Source organism: Oreochromis niloticus, linkage group LG2 (assembly GCF_001858045.2).
Source record: "Oreochromis niloticus isolate F11D_XX linkage group LG2, O_niloticus_UMD_NMBU, whole genome shotgun sequence".
Taxonomy (NCBI): domain Eukaryota; kingdom Metazoa; phylum Chordata; class Actinopteri; order Cichliformes; family Cichlidae; genus Oreochromis; species Oreochromis niloticus.
The window spans coordinates 17,341,017-17,357,704 of NC_031966.2; the positions used below are offsets into that span (position 1 = coordinate 17,341,017).

The following is a 16,688-nucleotide window of genomic DNA, read 5'->3' on the forward strand; positions in this document are numbered from 1 at the left end:
TGTTTCTGATCACTTTGGGCTGCTGTTGTGAAAACTTTTATTCCAACTATTGCTTCAGATTTAGGTTTTCTTTCCAAAGGGGAAAGAGGATTTAGCCGTTTCTCCCAGCCAGTTATATAACTCGGATCCTGCTTTTAATGACAAGACACCTATAGAGGAGGTTTTCACCAAGATCCCCTATAAATGGGTTTCATCACCCCACTTTTTTTAACTTGTCTCTGCCCTTAGCGGTTATTGTAGTCCACAAAGTTGTTTGTTTTCAAATATATAACTGTGTGTCATAATATGTTTTTCTTTCTTTCATCTTGAGGCACTTTCACGTTTTTAATGTTTCCTTGCTCTTATTAACTCTGCTTTTATTTTGTATATGTTCAGTACAGGAAAACATGTTTTTAATATTACAATGTACCTGCGTTTCATGAAACATTTGTTACTGACCAGAAAGCAGAGCATAATTTTCAGCCTTATGGGATTATAGGTGAGAAGTCTCTGCTTTATCATGCTTGGTGTTTGGTACACTCCTCTCCTACGTCCTTGTTTCGTGAGACTGTACAGGGTACAGCATGTTTTTCTTTCTTTTCTGTGTCAATCCTAACTCTTTCTCTTTCTTGCCCAGATGACGGCAAATTTCCAGAAGCAGTTCGTGTGCTCCTGACCTGGCTTGAACGAGGCGAAGTTAACCGCCGAAACGCCAACAACTTCTACTCCATGATCCAGTCCTCCAACAGCCACATCCGCCGGCTGATGAGCGAGAAGAGTCAGCATGAAAAAGAGATGGAAGAAGCCAAAGACAAGTTCAAGACTGCTCTGGCTGGTATACTGGCTCAGTGTGAGTTACTACAGTCTGTCTCTCACAAACACACACTTGCATATTTCAATATTTACACTGTATATACTGTAAGTAAGCTCCTTATTGTGCAATACAGGACGAGGATATGATGGCATGAGTCAAATCCTTTTTGGGTCAATGTAAGTTTTAGGATAGCACACCCACACTGACTGTAAATAGTTTATAGGCTAGGCAAAGACACCAAGAATCCAAATCAAGCCTGCATTCTGGAGAACTGTAATCCACTAAAAAGTAAGTATGACATTGTTCACAGTCTCTCACATGATGCACAGACTGTGTGCTTGCAGACAAATGTAACTACTGACCTACACACTGCGGATTTAAAGGTTAGGTTTAATAGTGTCATAGCTGCCCTCTTGTCTTGTACTAAATTGTTGTTGGGACGATGGCTTAAAGGTAAGTTTAATTTCTTTCCTAACAATGAAAATGGTCCCTGTAAGGCTCCTACTCCCTTTTTGTTGCTTCTATAATACAATATTTTTTTTTAAAGTCAGAGGAATAAAAAGGTTGATATTGTTGTTGGAAGAAAACACAGGGGTGGAATGTTATTAAGGTTGCCAGATGAATGTAGTAACATACTTTCTGCAAGAAGACACTGGAGAGCAAGCATGTACAGGGAATGCATGCTTTGGACATTTATGTTGATAAAAAGCCAAAGGCAAAATGATATGGAGAAACCCACCTTCAGCTTCAGCTCTTCAGCTGCTGATTTACACTAAAGTCTGCAACACTTTGTCACCACATGCATGTTAAATACAACGTAACGTCATTAAAGACGGTCGTTAGTTTGCAACTGTTTCATTTTTGTTTATTAGATGAATAATGCACATGGAAAACACAGATAGTGGGTATATAGTTCTTTGTATAAACCAGAAAGAGAGGCAGACCTGTTTTTTTTGTATTAGCCATTCTCAATTATTTCAACCAAACATAAATTCTTAGCTTTTTCCAGATACTGTAACTCCCCTGTGGGGGAGGCTTTATTTGTCATAACAGCTAAAGTCTGTCTGGTTTACTACTTGCTGTCCACAAATTGTAGTTTGTGAAGCTATATGTCACCTTACAGGGTCTCTTATCCCAAATTTTAAAAAACATGTTCACTTAATCTCTAGTGGTGTCTATTGTTGCATATAGTCTCATTGCATATGCCCAGGTTTTGAGATACTGGCTTCTGCTGCTACCTCACTAGATTTGAAGTTGTGGTACTCAAAGCCCTGAAAAAAAAACAGACTCAAAAGCACATTGCTTCTCCAGAAACTCCAGATAATTGACAGTGAAGAGGTTGTATTTGACCGACTTTCTGCCGTGTTGAAAACGAGTAGTATACAAAATGTATAAATATTTCCATATATGCTCACAGGCCTGAAAGCCTGTCTGAACATGTGCCTCTCTTCTTTGCCCTGACCATCGATTGGATCCATCAAATTACAGGGTGCTGGGAAGATGATATTGATCCTTGAACTGTGCTATCTCTCACCACTCTGCAAACACACACACACACCAACGCACACTTAACTGGAGGTCTTATTGGCTCCCCCTTTGCGTGAGTTAGGGCTTCTGAGATACACAGACCACCCATGACCACCTGCATGACAACAGACAGGTAGCTGGTGGTGGAAAAATCACTCAGTTGATGTACTGCACATAAGATAAAATCTGACACAGAATATATTTAGACCCAGAGCAGCTGTCCCCAACCACATCCAGAGTAAATGGAGACCCTAAAGTTAAAGGTTCTGGCTTGTTGCCTCGTGCTAATTAGGCACGATGACCCGAAGAAACTCAAAGTCCAGACTCGAGTCTCTACCCTTTAAATGACTTTGTAGTTACAGTCGTGTAAAAGGTTTTAGCAGCGGCATGGAGCTTATGGCATTTGCACAGGAAAAATAAATCAGGAACACTCTTACTTGAACAACTTGTTGTCCTTGGGCAAGGTTCTTGAGAGCCCACGTCTGCAGTGGAGCTGCATAGTGGTCAACGGTAGCATACTGAGAGTCGGCCTCAGTTATTTTTGGCAGCTGGCAGTTGCTGAGCAAAATGTCCCTCATTAAACAATAAGTCTGCAGCCATGCTAGCAGCTCTGAGACACTGTACTCCTTCCTTTCTTCAAATCACATCTGAGATACTATAATTTCTCTTTTTTAAATAGTATTCACTTCAGCATCCAAGATGTAATTATGACTGGAAAGCTGACATTTTGGGGGAAACCTGTGATATTCCCACCTGGCATTTAAAAGCACCTGAACTGACAGCAAAAAGGAAAATATGAGTGTCTCTTCAGTCAGTGTCAAGATTAAAGTCGCTATGTTCAAATTTGTTAGACATAGTGGTGTATTTGGCTAATCGTAAGCCACTCAGTTTAATTATACCATACCTGTTAAATGCAGATTACCCATTAATTTGCTTGCTTGTAATAAGAAGCTAAGTGAAGTAGCTTCCCAAATATGTGCCTGGAAATATTTCAAGATAGCTACAGAACTACAAGATGTTCTTTCAGAAGATTTCAGGGGAGTTTATCCTCTGGGGTTCATGAATAACTGCCAAGTTTAGTGATCCAGTGGTTATGTTTGTTTCAGCCTCAACTAAAATAATCAATTCATGCTATAGAGCTGTGTTGGTAATTAAAGTCAACAGTAGACATGTGCTAAAGAGCAACAGGCTTTGCTCTGCATAAACCAGTTTGTCTCATATAATTTAAGCGTGCTCTGTGGAAATTGTATAATTTATTGAAGTTTTGCTTGTGGGAACTATCTGATCACTCTTCCATAAGATGATGCACTGGCATCAGCTGGTAAGTAGAACACACACATGTATATACCACTGAACCAACACACACACACACACACACACACACACACACACACACACACACACACACACACACACACACACACACACACACACAGGTCTTTACATCCCTAGTTGACTCCGCTTTTTCACTCCTCTGCTCCTTCCCAACTGTCCTCTCTCTTTCTCTCTCTCTCTCTCCCTCTCTCTCTCTGTCTTTGGGTGGTCACTGGTCCTTCCCTGCATCCTGCTACAGTTGAACAGATTGTGTCTGTATTCCAAGCTGCTTCCAAACAAAAGGCATGGGACCATTTCTCCAAAGCTCAGCGCAAGAATCTGGACATGTGGCGCAAACAAGCAGAGGTTGGTACATTTTGATTTAACTGTGTCAATCACATCACTTATGGAAAAATTAGTCATTATCACACTTTGTTTTACGCCTTCTTAATGTAAAGCTCTTTCAAATGTTGTTTGATACCTAAGAGGTGATGGTAATAATAAAGAAGTAATAGAAAAGAGCAGAGCCCTTGTAATAGTAAGTACTTTGACTGAAGCAAGGCTGCAGAGCAGGTGCCTTCTCAATCGAGCCATTGCGAGATGCAGACACAGACTGAGGCCCAGACCTCTGCCCTTTCCTCCTCCACTCCTTCCTCCAGCCTTGCCTCCCCCATGAAGAGATACAAGGTGCTTGGTGAGTCTGTTTCTTCCACCTCTAAGTGTGTTCAAGAAGAAAGGTAAATCTGTACAAGCCTTCCCTGCCCTCTTCACCTATAAATTAGAAGATGTTGATTTTTGGGGGGCTTTTTTCTTTCTCTGAAGTAAATGATTGAGGAACCTATATCGAGAGCTAAAAGCATATTCATTTTCAAGTCTAACAGCACTTTTGTCATCTGCTGTCTCCTTGCTATTTTCTCTCTCTGCCAAATGGAACATTAATTGACATGATGATGGGTTGTATGTAATGGAGGGTCTGGCATGTGTTGCAGTCCTGGGTCTAATGGACCATATATGAGCATATCTGATTGGTAAGTTTCTTTGAACCATAGTATGAAAAACAGCTGTTTTAAGATGCAAGTTAAAGCCCAGTTAAGATGCTCATTAATAACAAAATATGTCATAGCAGAAGCAGCAGTCAACTTGTGCAAAAAACTTCACGTTGAAGGTAGGTGGTGGTGCGAATCAGAAATGTCGCTCCAATTATCAGATGTACTGCAGAATTATGAACATGGAAATTCTGTTTATAATGGCTCATGTTAAGGCCTCTGAGTAAGAGAAAGCAGAAAGATGCATATTTAATTGCACATGCTGCCATCAGAAAAGACCCTTTTGTGTTATTGCCATTCCTCACTCAGTCCTTAAGCAATACACTCACTGGCAAATCATACTTTTGTACATATATAAACATACTCTTAGATATCGAAAGTTTTCAAATCTGTTATGTTGTTAACACTGTTTACATCAGGCCTTGGGGGGTTTTCCGTTCTTTTCCTTCCTTGCATACATTAGGGTGCACAGTATGACCCTAAATGTAAACAAAAGAGACCACTGTGGGTGGACACTGCTACTAAATATGTCCTGATACAAGGAAACATCCCTGTTTAAAACATCCTTCGAAGTGTTTTCTCTTCAGGCTGTTTTACACTTACAATCGCTGAGAAGAGATTTAGACACTTCATGACATTGTGTGCTTGTGTCAAAGTGAGAGATAAGTGAAGTAATTTCAACTCTAGCTGTTGGGTTAGCATAAACCCGAGTTGAGTCTTTATCTCTGACTGTTAGGGCTCAGGAAAATGGCCTGGGGAAAAGTGAACGTAACTAGCGAGGTCACATGCCACTGGTAGGCATCTTCAAGTATAGATTAACCTAATAAATCACTCAGTGCCCTTACTCCCTGTACATTCAAATACTGTGAAGTATTTTAGTATCTGTCAACTCATTGCTTTGGATCAGTCTTGCACTTGAGCTTAACCTGCAGCACGCAGAAAAAGAAGACTCTTGTAAAATGTATTAAATAAATAGGGAACAATTACTCACGTAAGGTATAGAAAAAAATCAACCTCTAAGGAGGCAAGGCTCCTTTATGCTTCACTGAATGCTTACAATTCCAAAAAGTGCACTTGCATTTTATGATTGCTTACAAGAAACACATCCACGCCTTTATTGCTGGGCTGGTACAGTGCACTCAGCTGCGTGAGCTGGAAGCTGTTACCTTTAGTTATATATGGACGTGTAACAAGAGCTGTAAGAGACAACTACACATTGTGTGTGAAGGTCAGAGAACCAAAACAATGGGTTTAAAAAGTCAAAAACTGCATGTGGCTGTAGAGGTGGATGCTTCGACTTTAACATAGTGCCATTAAAGCTGATAATTTCTTTACATTACTATCAGAATAATGGCACGTTTGGTTTTATTTTGTTCATACCTATCTGTTTTAGAGGCTGTTGTGCTTGCAGCCACTGTCCAGTGTATAGAGAATAGGTAAGTAAGTGTGTTTGTTTGGGGACAGTTAAACATCAGAGAGAGCCAGTATCACTCTGTGGCCTAAAGGCGAATAATAGAGGAACGGGCAGTGCTGTTGAGGAGCTGCAGCTCACAGGCAGAATCAGACAACAGCTGTCTCTCTCCATCACTGTTTTTATGTGATGTGCTGGTGTATATGCAGTGGATGTGTGCTTGTACACAGAGCGTTGTGTGTCCACATGTGCTGGTGTGTTTAGAGTACCTGTTTGACCTGTGCCACGGGCTCAGGCTGATAACATCAGCTGACAGATGGTTTTAAATGTATTTACTCTTGGGCAGCTTTTTGCTCCCTCTCTGTTTTAGAAAATGTTTTCAATCTGTTATTTCATTGATTTAGCACTTTTTATCTACTGATGGTGATTGTACACACAGAACTCACCATATGCATCTTTCCGTATTTATTTCAGTAAATAAATGTTTTCATATTTCACTGTCTTTATTTCATTGATTGCCTAAGAGACACCCTGTTGATAATGTGTCCTTGTCTGTGTAGTTGTGTGTAATACATACAGAGAATATCATGCTTTGAAAAAAATCCTTTGAAAGACACTAAAGGCTCATGGAGGCTTGTTAAGTGATGGCTTGTATGTTTTGCTGTTGTTCTGAAGCGCAAATCATATATTTAATGATTTAAATAAATGAATGGAGGTCAAAGTTTGAGTCACTTTTGAACACTAAATGCTGTAAATGAGTGAAGTCGCAGGAGAGAGGAGTATCATGGTGAGACGATATTGATCGATGCCTTTGGCTTCAAATCGGCTGCCTCACAGTTCAACCTTTAAGCTGCAACGAAGGTTGAGCTCTATACATGATTGTGCAGCTGTTATATTAACAACTGCTTTCATTGTATTCATTAATATGTGTTGCATACATGTGTAAATCAAGTCAGGACCCCTTTTCAGCAGCACAAGCTAAAATATTAGGCATAAGCCTGTCAGAGCATGTAATCGTGTATCTAATGCATCATATATCTAAATTAGCTGTGCATTATAATTCTGTTGAGATGTATATTTTACACTAAAATGCAAGCATGTTACATAAAGGTGCAGACACAGACCAAACAATGAATATGTGGTATGATAGTCTTAGTATTAACAGTTGACCATGTGTTTATATCACAAGGATTTAATTTGTTTGTTTTGACTTCCTCTCAGCACAAACCTGGAAGGTTTTGTCTCAATTACAGCCACTCCAATTCAGTGGTATGACCTTAATCTTTAAACCATTTTGAAACCTGCTTCTGGTTACTGGTCTCCAGATGGATGTAGTCATTAGCGATTCTGTCTGTGAGGGTGAAATGAAACGGAGAAGATTGGTATTTTACAGTTACTGCTGGTGTTTCCAGATGTGCCCTCAATTAGAATAAAACATGGGCATAAAAACCAACAGCAGGCACAATGTGCACCGAGACACTTATCATGGTTTGTTGTTGTGAATCACTGTGTAGTGAAATTGAGGAGCTTTGATTTCATTGACAGATGGTAGAGTTGCATTTGTATGGCTGCTTTAATGTGTAGTGTACAAAACTGTGAGGTCTCATTGTATATGTGCTACCATATACCCCATTTCCGAGCCGTAGAAGGAACTGAGCCCTAGCTCTGATATCATCCTTTTCATCTCTCTGCAGCTGCACTGCTTTGTTCTGTCCCGATATGTTAAAAGTTTTCCTTTGCAGCTCGGTTTTCCTTTAGCGTCAACTTTGAAGGAGTTTTCTGATCAGCACCTGCTAAAATGTGCACCACTCTGGAGTCTTTGCAGTTTTGACCCGTCGCTCTTTTCACTGTGTTTTGCAGGAGATTAGAAACATGCACAACGAGCAGCTGATGGGCATCAGACGAGAGGAGGAGATGGAGATGTCTGATGATGATATGGAGGATGCCCCTGACAGCAAGGACTCTGAGGACTCAGGTATGCATATGCATCCACAGTTCAGCACTTCTGTCATCTTGACAGGAAGTACACTGATCACGATTTCCAAAGGATCAGCACAGCGACTGTTAAATAACTGAGGGAGACAGCTCTGCTTGACTGAAACGACAGTAATCATCCCCCAAGCATCTGACATCCCTGCATGAATAAAAAACGCATTCAGACTACATCAAGTTGCTGACAATATGCACGCTACCCTGAGTTAATGTTGAACATAAGTGCTGAATGTCATTCACCTCAGTCCACCCCAGTGAATGTACACATAGGAGCATGTACATGTGCCAATCTGTCCACATCTGCCAGCTGCCATCTAATTTCAGATTGGGGTATCACTGAAGTGCCATAATCTTCTGTTGCTCCCTCAAAGGAGGCTCTTTGTGTTTGCCGAAGCAACAAAAGTTAATGATGCTGCTAATCCCTCAAACCCCATAACAATAACCCAATAATTCTATAGTAGTCATTGGTGCAACATGCAGGGAACCACATGTGAGGTCTCTTCATCCCATGTTCTGTGCCTCTTTTCATGTCTCAGATGTGTGGTTTCTTCTTGGCTTTTTATCAGCCTGATCTCTGCCTTTTGCTAATATGACAGCATCTCTAATTAGCATGCAAATGTATGTAAATGCACTCGTCACTTCAGCCCCATCTCTTTTGCAACCTTGCTGTTTAGCTATCATTAATTAGCATTGCTGTCAAAGACCTGTCATTTTGCTCAATGCTGCAGGATTGGCTGAGGTGGCAGGTGTTAATGTGACACTTTTTCGTATTTGTGTTAACAGGCTGAGTGTTACACCCCCCCTTACTCACTAACCTTTAAGCAAAGGGGCATGTTTACACGTCAACCATCCCGGCTAAAAACACCTGTGTTATGACTGCAGCCTCTTAAAAAGTGAATCGATGCTCCGCATCTGACTCATGTACAGAATAGAAGGCAAAAGAGCCGCTTCTGTGCATGACTGTACACCCGAAGGTGTATGCCTACGTGCACACTCGCGGATATCTGCAGGTCGATAGCTTTGCCTGTTACGTAACAGAATCTGGCCAAGCAGTTGACATCTCCTCACACCAAGTTGATGAGGCTCTCAGATCAATACACTTCTCACCTCAAACCTTCATTTTGCTGGGAGGAAAGAGCACACACAAACCCAGCATGGACACACACACACACACGCCCAGCAAGAGTTCATTAACACTGCCAATGGTCCTCCATGATAGACTGCAGGCAGCACTCGTGAACACCCACACAAAACCTAACAAGACATGCTTTCATGCACACTCACACTCGCACAGGATGGGGCTTATCTCCCCAGTCCAGTCAGTGTATTGCACTTTCCCAAAGAGCTTCTGCTCAAGGCTTGCAGTAGGAGAGCAGAACCGATATAGTAGTGGACATCTTTGGAGCTAAGCAGATCTCATGTAATAATACCTCCTCCCAATCTACTCTCTTTTACTCAATAGGTCAGGTCAAATGTCCAGTTGAGAGCTACTGGCTAGAACACTCTGGGATTATTACAGCTTTGATTACGTTAATATACTATAGGTGTTTGATCCCTGGACATGGTATATAGAAGTGACAGTGCTCCACCAACTTGACAGCATTGTACTGTTGGACTTTGGGCCCTTTGTGTTAGATAGAATGCTTGAAAAGTAGCTAAATATCATTTAAATTTGGTTACTCGGTCTGCTTTCTAAAGGGGACCTTCAATGCTTGTTTGCTTGTCTTAACTACCTTTTCTGCTTTGGTTTAAGGGAGATGGGGGGGAGGCACCTTTTTCAGCTGACATAAGGGTACATCCTGGACAGATCAGCAGTTTAGAATCACCAATTAGCTTTACACACACATCTTTGGACTACTGGAGGAAACCGGAGTACCTGGAGAAAACTCACACAGAAACAATGAGAGCATTCAAACACCACAAAGAGAGGCCACAGCTGACAGCAACCTTTTCTCCTGTGAGGACACTAACCACCTCTGCCTTATGCTCATTTCCAAAGTCTTGTTTTCATTCGTGGACTCTAAAATTGTAGCTTTGCATCAGTAACAGTTCTGTCAAATCTGTATTTATCATATACTGTGGATTAGTGCAAACCTCTCAGCTTGGTTCAGCCAGTCACTGGTCTAAAACAAGCTGCTTTCGTTCCCTTCCTCTTTCCTTTCCCAGCTTTTCTTTGATTTGCTACCCCTACTAAAAGCGTTTGAACAGGAGTTGTTGGGGCCGTCTTTCACAGCTAGTGCTGTTCGCCTGATGTGTCCATATCAGTTTATCCAGTCTCATTGACATTTTACAGAGCCCAGAGTAGAAAATATGCCTCAAAGTAAACATTTAGAGCAGCCTGAGCTTTTGGCTCACAGGGATAACTTTCATATATATTGACCTCAGTGTTTGAAACTTCTGCAGTGCTTAATGTAAGCATGCACTATTGTAACAGTACACAGAAAATAAGGAAAAGCATTATGGGTAGAATGTAAAGTATCTCCAAGCTTTCCTCCCTGGGTCAGTTATGAAATTTCATATAGTGAACTTGTTCATCAGTCTGGATTTACTCAACATGTGATGTGAGTTGTTTTTTCTTTTTAATATCTTGCCAAGCAGCTGTCATTCGAGTTATGAAAGGGAAGGAGCCTCTGGTTCCAATTTCAAAATGTCTTTGAATGATGTCCTCGCTGTTAACCTGGAGACACGGCACTTTCTCAGTTGATCAAACATCATATATATTTTTTTGCTATAAGCAGGGATTAAATTGGGATTTGTATGAGGTTCATAAGTGTGTAACTTATAACTGTGACTAGCAGAAAAATATTTCTGCATACAAAAGGTCCATATTGAAGCAAAAAAAGTTGAAGCATCGAACTTCGAAAAGATGGGAATTAATAATCATGGTCCAGCCTTGATTACTCAGTACTTTGTATTCAACGGTGTGCAAATGTAAGCTAACTCTGCTAGCAGTGGAACTTATTGGCTGGCTTATTGTAGCAACTGGCTAACTGAAATAGACTTTCATAGTTTACTTTCATGAAAGGAAACTACATTAAGCTTCTGTGTCAGTTTTCTGACCTATTTCTCCCCCTACCTTGACTCCATCTTCTCCTGGCATCTATTTTATCTGAATGAAAAAACAGTGAGTGGATATGTAAGGTGGCTTTTAGACAAACCCACTGGGAGACCATACTTCATGCACACTGCATTATTCACATCACTGTTAAACCCAATGGTTTGTTTGAAAATGTGTTTTAGAACCTTGGCTGAATTATTAAGATAAAGAATTACATACATTGTTAAAGATAGATCTGTGAGGCTGGGTGTCCCCTGATGGCAGTGAAAAGTAGATGTGCCTGAGCTGAAACCAGCCCAATTTAAGTCCAGGATATAACAGTGAGTTGTTGCCAGCCGTGATACTCTAGCTGGCATGATTTTCATCTTGTGAATCTCTATGTGTCTGTGTGTAGACGTGGCAAAATGTTTCTCTGGCAAAACCTGCACCAAAGGGAGCGTCTGCCTCTGGATTTTTAGCAGATCTGAAACTTTCCAGGTGTTCAGTTTAGATCAAAAAGAAGGCGCATCTCAAAAATCAGCGTAGTACTGTTTTGATAATATATTTATTACAAAATTAGATTTTTACCAGTTCTATATCAGAAACATAACATGTTGCAGGTAACACGATCCCATCACAACACATTCTTTAGCCTTTTTTCAACTTTATTTCTGAGATATCAGTTTTTGTCCATTATTTCTGACCTTGATGGCTGCCTTTGTGCCTCAGCCATTATTGTTGGGTAGCTGAAGCCAGTCAGAGGTGCAAATCAAAGTGGTTGCAAACAGAAAATGCTTCATTATAGATTGTGTGTATTCCTGAAGTTGATCAAGGGACGGGTGGTATGTAAATTTCATGCCTATCCATTTGAAAGAAATCCTCCAACTGCGAACAAAATAACAATGGGTAAAATAATGGGATGTGAAACCAAGCTTTCTGGAGCTTTAATGTCAGCTGCTTTATAGATAAATACCATCTTTTTCTGTCATGCTCTGCCCTAACTCTTTTGTCATCAATGCTCTAATAGTCACCTCCTGCTGTTGCCTCTGTGAATGAGGAGCGATGCGATCATGACTGCACACGTCACTGTCAGAGGTGCAGCCTTTACTATCTTGTTTGTTTGTTTTTTAATATATACGTCTTCAGAGAACAAACAGGTCGGGGAAAACTCAAGAGCACCATGTCAGAAGTGACACTGTAAAACTGAGCCTCATCTGAACTAGAATTTGTATTGTTAGAGGTGTTAAATGAATACATGGAATGACCGGTGGCGATCCATGATAACCAGAATATTTAATTTTCTCTGTGTTTATAATGTAGGAGTTTCCCAAGCAGAGGCATTAAAGGAGGAGAATGACTCCCTACGCTGCCAGCTGGATGCCTACAGGAACGAGGTGGAGCTGCTAAAACAAGAACAAGGCAAAAATCAGCCAATTAGGAGCGAAGAGGACAACACTCACTCACAGCAGCTCAGCTTCCTGCAGCAGGCTCTACAAGGCATGCAGAAGGTGATGCTTATTGTCTACACAGAAGCATACAGAGACACTATCTTCCAGCCTTCTGTCCAACAATGGGTTTAATCTCCTATTCGTTCCTGTCTGCACTGGGTACTTTGTACCAACAAGGTCGCTTAGGTTAACTCGTTGAATTTTCTATGCAAGGTGAAACCTTCGCTGTCGTTTATCCATGACCCAGCACTTTAAATGGTAACTAAGTGCTATTTGGGAGCACGTGGAGAAGCACAGTTGTCTGGAGCATCTGTGAAGAGCAGCTGAAAAATATTTTCACTTTTACAGGAACACTTGTTCACTGTCAGAATGGGTTTTATTTGGAACTGGAGAGCTGTGTGCTGTGATTCAAACAGCATATTCTTGGAACGAACCCAAGGCTATTAAAACCATTTCAGACCATTTAATCAAAAAAAGATATTGAAAAAATATTCTCTATTAGGATTTTAATGACATTAACTAGGTTTCAATCAAGAAGTTGCTGAATAACTTTTTACATTTTCCTACTTTAAGAAGAAACCCATCTAAGTGTTTTAAAACATTTTCATGTCACACTTGGACAGCGTACACAGGATGCAACACTTTTTACCCCTCAGCTGTTGAGCTGATGGGTTTTTGTTGTCACCCACCCAAGTTTGTGAATGTGATAATTCGAAAACGAGGAGACGTAGGATTTTCAAATTCATACCGCAGGTGCATCTACTAAAAATCAAAGACGAGTTTGAATCTTGGTGACCTCAACCCCAAGGTCAAGGAGTGAGGTCAAGTTTTCTGAAAGCATGCACAGACAATTTTAGAGGTTCAAGTCTACAAAGTTTAGTTAATTGGCTGGTAAAATTCAAAAAATAATTTGAATTCATGCATTCTCACATGCAGCATTATCTTTTCATCTTTTCATGCACCTCTGGACCCATTTTCGTTCAGCTGATGTTTTACATCCCTACACAGAAGTGTTTTTTCTGGTCTCCTTGCACTTGTGCCTCCACAGTGCCTGCAGAGTTTCCACCTGGTTTCCAGATTGTGGAAAATTGCAGTCAGAATAGTCTGGGGACAAAGTGAAGGTGCAAAGTGACCCAGATCCCCTGGATCACCCTCCTGACCCTACACGCCTACATGCTGGGTCATAGCTGAGGACACAGCTCTCATCACCACTGTTGATCCTCTACAAGGAATTGGCTTTCGTATTTTTTTTGTTCTGGGGGAAAAAGCACCCACACTGAAAGCTGTCCAAAAGTAGAGAAGATAATCTTTAAGAGTATATTGGCTAAGTTTTTTAAAGTTTTTATTATTTGTATGGGTTAGTTTCTGATCCCTTTCATTCTTTACCTTGAAAACAGCAGATCAGCAAACAGTTTTATAAGGTCTGTTGAGTAGTTCTGCAGCAAAATGGGGAAACAAATGTCAAACAAGGACATGCCTAAGTTCAATTAACTCTAATTCTGTTTCAGCAGTGTAAACCAGATCTGCTGATTAAGATCAAAAGGACCACTGGAATATTATCTTAACTACTAAATCTTTACCTTACAGGATAATAATCTTTCTAAATTTTAAATAAGTAGCCATAGGATGTCAGAAATCCTTAAATTTGCCTTTACAATGCTAAAGTTTGACTCATTCTGGGTGTCTCAGGTAATGGAAATTATGATCAATTCATGTTTAGAAGAAGAAAAATCCATTAAACCCCCGCTGCTCATTTCTGCTCACGGAGAGTAATTACCTTTCCAACTTACATATCCCGTGGTGTGTTTATGAAAAGATTAGGTGAATGGATTAAATGAACTGGAAGGCACTGAAATGGGATACCTCTCCTTTGTCAGCGTCCACACGTTGTTTTGCATAGTCCCTCAGACTAAAAAGTAAATAAAAATATCAGCACATACTGACAACCTTGTCTCGTATTCTTGTGAATTATAGTGTAACAGACAAAAAGCACTGAGTGATTAGGAGTGCAGATGAAAATTCCTAGCTGCAAAGACCCCCCTCCAACAAGCGTACCGCCTTTGTGTTGAAATTAACACAGCAGGTGAATCTTTTTATCTGTGTTCAGTAAGAAACTTCAGACAAATTGGACACAAATCTAGTTGTTAACCTTCAAAGCTTTCTCAAAACTGGTTCTTCTGGAACTCAAAGCAAGTATGAAACCCAAATGAGCGTTCCTATTAAGATCCCTATTAAGAGTTTTTCTTCTATATGCATGCATATTCATTTTTGACTAAAAGATCTGCAAAATTATTCCTCTTGGACACATGCAGGAGAGCAGAATTTTTCTTTCTGTAAAAATGTTTATTAATCATATAATTCACGTCCATATCTAATTGCTTTTTTGTATCGAGCTAAAGTTCCAATTACCAGTATGGGGATTAGATGCTAAATATTAATGAACAAATGGCGTATTGTTCCTTTGCTTTCAGAGCAGGTTGATTATGAGGTTAGCATTGTCACGGTTAGTTAGCTCACAGAGGCATTAGTGGCTTAATGTGGTCGCTTTTTTGTTTTTACAGCAACTGTTAAAAATGAGGGAAGAATTAAAACAGCGGGAGGCCGAGCTGGAGAAGAGTTTGGAGGACAAACAACAGTTGAAGAATCAAGTGCAGAACTTGAAGGAAGGTCTCCAGAACCTGCAAAACGCACAGGTAATGCAGGTAGGTGTGACAGACATGCACGCTTTCACTGGGAACATGTGAGCGTTGCCATGGTGCGTTTCATAGGAGAGTGAGTTTATTTGTTTGTTAGAACACTTATTATTCTGCACTTTAATGGGAAAGAAATTAGTCCGAGGCCCTCAAGAAGTTTCAGTGCACAAAAGAAATTAAAGATGTAAATCATAAATAAATAAACAGCGAGGAATGTGAATGTTGCAGTAAGTAGTTTGGGGTTGAGAAAATCAGTTTGAACTAGTTTAAACCTTTTCTAAACTCATCAGGATCCCAAAATGGCCACATTGGGTGGACTTTAATAGTAAGTAAGTAAGTAAAATTTTATTTATATAGCACCTTTCAAGATAAAAATCACAAAGTGCTTTACAGAGGCAGAAAACAGACATTAAAATCCAAAATTAACCAAAAGCGAGTTTAAACAGATAGGTTTTTAACTGCTTTTTAAAAGACATGACTGAGTCCACAGATCTCAAACTCAAAGGGAGCGAGTTCCAGAGTCTGGGAGCCACTGATACAAACGCTCTGTGACCTTTTGTTTTTAACCTTGTATACGGGACAACCAGCAACCCCTGGTCACAGGACCTCAGGGACCTGCTGGGGTGATAAGAAAGAAGAAGATCACTTAAGTAAGTTGGAGCTACACTGTGCAGGGCCCTATAAGTCATGATTATGATCTTAAATTGGACCCTGAACTTGACAGGGAGCCAATGCAGCTGAATCAGGAGGGGAGTGGCATGGGAGTGTTTGTGATGCTTTGTCAGAAGCCTAGCAGCAACATTCTGAACGCCCTGCAGCCGTTCCAGGGAGGCATTACTTAAGCAAGTAAACAAGGAATTACAATAGTCTAAGCGGGATGAAACAAAAGCATGAATAATCATTTCCAATTCGGAACGTGACACAATGGGACTCAGCTTAGCGATATTTCTTAAATGGTAAAAACAAGAGCGAACCAAAGATTTAACGTGTGTGTCAAGCGTCAGAGCTGGGTCAAATGTAACACCAAGGTTCCTAATGGATGATTTAGAATAAGAAGCAAGAGGGCCTAGATTTTTAACCACGTGGGGAACAAATTTCTCAGGAGCAAAGACAATGATTTCCGATTTATCAGCATTTAGTTGAAGGTAGTTACCAGCCAGCCAGTCTCTAACGGAATCTAAGCAGGACTGCAAGATTTGGAGCTTAGAGACATCAGGTGGCCTAAAAGAGATATATAGCTGAATATCATCTGCATAACAATGATATGAAATATCAGAGAAAGAGCTAAGAAGTTGCAGAAGAGGGAGTAAATACAACAAAAACAATAACGGTCCCAAGACAGAGCCCTGAGGCACCCCATAGGCGAGAGAGCTGACAGCGGATCTGAACTTAGAGGTAGCCACAAAGAAAGATCGATTAGACAGATA

The 16,688-nt window shown here is 40.5% G+C and overlaps 1 protein-coding gene across 7 annotated transcripts in view; it reads left to right on the top strand.

Moving 5' to 3' along the window:
* Window positions 1-16,688, top strand: part of enox2 (ecto-NOX disulfide-thiol exchanger 2) — a 177,562-nt gene that overhangs the window by 146,418 nt on the left and 14,456 nt on the right. For 6 of the 7 annotated variants that reach the window (XM_025910733.1, XM_025910732.1, XM_005467367.4 and 3 more), the window contains 5 exons: window positions 617-829; window positions 3,894-4,000; window positions 7,952-8,066; window positions 12,441-12,628; window positions 15,130-15,270. In XM_025910733.1, coding sequence (XP_025766518.1) covers window positions 617-829; window positions 3,894-4,000; window positions 7,952-8,066; window positions 12,441-12,628; window positions 15,130-15,270 — 764 coding nt within the window. The remainder of the gene's footprint in view (window positions 1-616; window positions 830-3,893; window positions 4,001-7,951; window positions 8,067-12,440; window positions 12,629-15,129; window positions 15,271-16,688) is intronic. The other variant, XM_025910734.1, reaches the window with a different exon arrangement.